Consider the following 3,395-nt stretch of genomic DNA (forward strand, 5'->3'; position numbering starts at 1 on the left):
GGCATGAAAATAGACTAACCTATCCTTCTTGGCAGAAAGTGTCTTGCTTAAAATGTAAAAGAAATTTTATTTTGGGAACCCTGTGAATATGTTGGAGGAAACCTACGTCGTTGGATTTGACACTGGAGTTTCCTCTAGTAATAACCAGAAAGTTGTAGTTATCATCACCACCCAGTATAAAAATAAATTTTCCTCCAGGCTGTGTTTGTGCAGACACGCGTGTGTAGAGGGTTAGGTACCACCTACATTCGTTAGGTCATGAGGACCTGGAGGGTAACGCACAATCACCCTGAAAACGTGTGAGGACCCCATGAAAACCCTCCATGGGGAGAGAATTCTGTCTCTGGATGGTTCTGAGGTGAGCAGGGTGAGGTTAGAGCCAGCGCCCGCAGAGTCGGCATCATCTAGTGGCGCCCCTCCCCCGCCCACCAACAGCTGGCCCAGAACCTTCCTTACCCCGCGCCCCGTCGCGCTCCACAGTATCCCTACCCACCTCCAAGCCCCAGAACCACCCGCGACACCCGGACCCGCGCCCACCACCCCATCCCCCAACTCCCTCCAGGCCGGATCCCCTAGAGCCGTCGCGCTCGTTGCTCGCCCATTGGCCCGCGCGATTCGAGCGGGAAAAGCGACTAACGGCTGCCGCTGGCCCGCAGGGTGCTGAGGAGATGGCGTCGGGATCCAGAGCCACGGTGCCTGAAGACTCGGTCCGAACCGTCAGCCCCGGCCGGCGAGGCAAGAAGGCTGTCTCCGCGCTCACCGGGGACTCAGTGGAGGCGGGGACCCTGAAAAGCGCCGCGTCTGCTGTGCGGTCAGTGGTGGCCTCCCCTCGCCCCGTGAAGCGGAAAGCCCACCGGGAGGCGGCCCAGAGGCGGCCCCAGCTCCTGCCGGGCTCTCAGGACGACGGTCGGGGACAGGGGCCTGAGGAGGAGGAAGAAGAGCCCCTTCTGTCAGTGCCGGAGGAGGATGACGAGAAGGCGCAGCCACTGCCCCCAGTCTGCGCGTCCCCCATGAGGGGGATGTGGCGGGAGGAGAAGGTGGCGCTGTATTGCGACGAGGTGCTGCAGGGCTGCAAGGTGAGGAGGAGAAGAAAACGGACGGGAATCCAGCACCGAGGGACTCGGGTCTTCCTCCTATGCTGATGGGGGTACAGAGGGCACAAAGAAACCCTGCATTTCAAAAAGTAAATTTACTCCACACTTCCAGGGCTTCCACCTTGTTGGAGGTTCCCAGGCCCTGTTAAAGGAGTTCCAATTCGATTTTCCTTCAAACAGATCACATAGTGTTTTCTGGTTTTCTGAGAGGTTATCAGTGCCCAGGTATGCATCTTAGTGTTTTCATTAACAATCTGTGCCCAAGCATAAGGATAAGATTACTTAGCCTTGACTTTTATACTACAATAACTCAAAACGTTTACGCTTTAAGAGTGGTTCCCAGGGCCTCCCTGGTGGCGCAGTGGTTGAGAGTCCGCCTGCCGATGCAGGGGATACGGGTTCGTGCCCCGGTCTGGGAGGATCCCATATGCCGCGGAGCGGCTGGGCCCGTGAGCCATGGCCGCTGGGCCTGCGCATCCGGAGCCTGTGCTCCGCAACGGGAGAGGCCACAACAGTGAGAGGCCCGCATACCGCAAAAAGAAAAAAAAAAAAAAAAAAGAGTGGTTCCCAGCCATCAGTCTAGGATGTGGAATGAGGTTTTGTAAAGAAGATACATGCCTGGTAACACTGAATAGAGCAAATATTGTTTTTTCTAACCTTTTTTTTTTTAAGTTATAGCAGAAGAATTTGTTTACAAGGGTTTCATTGCACTGATGTTTATAAAATTTAAAAACTAGAAACTAAATTTCCAACTATGGGGGCTGTAAAGAACTTGTGGCTTCATGTAATGAAAAATCATGCATCAGTAAAAATTATGTTTTCAGAAACTATAGATATGCTTATGCTATAATGCTAAGGAAAAAAAATCAGAAGACAAAACATAGGCTTCATATGTATGGATGAATATATGCATAGAAAAAAGACTGGAAGGAAATGCACCAAAATATCAACAATGGTTATTCTGGCTGTCAGGATTAGGGGGTGGTTTTTGTTTTCCTTATATTATCTGTATTTTGCAGATTTTCTGTATGTTAACCATATTTTATAATCAGAAGAAAAAATTTTAAAATACTGTTACCATAAAACTAGAATGGTATTTAATGACCAACTTATATTTGATATTCGGGGTTGGAGAAGGCTAGACCTCTTAAAGGCAATTGAAAAACATTTATATAAATCACAGTGTCATTGATCAGTCAGGGTCTAATGACTGAGTTTCATAATAGTTTATATTATTTATCATCCTGAGGTCACTGAATTGAAATGTAGAAAATCAAATGGGCAGATATTTATTGAATGCTTAATATGCTCATTTGTTTTATAGAGTGGATTTCTATTTTAAATTTTTATGTACTGAATAAATTTTAAATAAAGTCAATACATCTTTAAAGTTCAGAAAAAATCATTACTAAGTATTTTAACATGATAATAACTATGTTTTAATATGTATAATTACAGTATATTTTTTGCTCAGTGGATTAATAAAACAAATTACTTAAAACATAATAAGTAGATGTCTCATCTCTGAATTACTCTATTGAGTGAATAGATCTCTTTTAAATTTATTTTATTTAATTAATTAATTAATTTATTTTTTGCAGTACGCGGGCCTCCCACTGCTGTGGCCTCTCCCATTGCGGAGCACATGCTCCGGATGCGCAGGCTCAGCGGCCATGGCTCACGGGCCCAGCCGCTCCGCGGCATGTGGGATCTTCCTGGACCGGGGCCCAAACCTGTGTCCCCTGCATTGGCAGGCGGACTCTCAACCACTGCGCCACCAGGGAAGACCTATTTTAATTTTTTAATGTTTCTATTTTCCATTAAATATAGATTCAGTTAAAAATCTATTATTTCCCAGGTTTTTCATTATTTAAGTGTATATTGGTTTCATATTTAAATAGAAATCAGTAAAAAAATATATAAATCTATAATTTCATGTATTTATATGTATCTGTTTTTTCTTTTGCTAGGCAGAAGATGCTGATGATGCTATGAGTAAATACCTATCAGAAAAATTAAAGTTGAAAGGCAAATGGCTTGGAGTCTGGAAAACTAATCCTGAGTTATTCTTTGTGAAATATGAAGAAGCTTCTATTTCTTTTGTTGGTATACTGGTTGAGGTAAATAATTTTCACCTGATCCTTGTTCTTTGAGTGAAATTATCAGTTCTTTTTAAGACCAAAATGTAACCTTATTAATTTGAGGCTTTGATACTTAAACAATGGTTGACAAAAGTTTACTTCTATTTTAAGTTTCTAAGCAAATTAATAGTGTAAAAAGAAGGTAAGGAGGGCTATTAGA

General features: G+C 44.1%; 1 protein-coding gene across 1 annotated transcript; it reads left to right on the top strand.

Moving 5' to 3' along the window:
* Nucleotides 1-668: 668 nt before the first annotated feature.
* SHCBP1L (SHC binding and spindle associated 1 like) lies at nucleotides 669-3,089 on the top strand. Its single transcript, XM_060088518.1, has 2 exons — nucleotides 669-1,076; nucleotides 3,069-3,089. Exons 1-2 carry the CDS (start codon nucleotides 669-671, stop codon nucleotides 3,087-3,089), a joined length of 429 nt encoding a protein of 142 aa, XP_059944501.1.
* Nucleotides 3,090-3,395: the final 306 nt, after the last annotated feature.

This window comes from Mesoplodon densirostris, chromosome 2, assembly GCF_025265405.1.
Source record: "Mesoplodon densirostris isolate mMesDen1 chromosome 2, mMesDen1 primary haplotype, whole genome shotgun sequence".
NCBI lineage: Eukaryota > Metazoa > Chordata > Mammalia > Artiodactyla > Ziphiidae > Mesoplodon > Mesoplodon densirostris.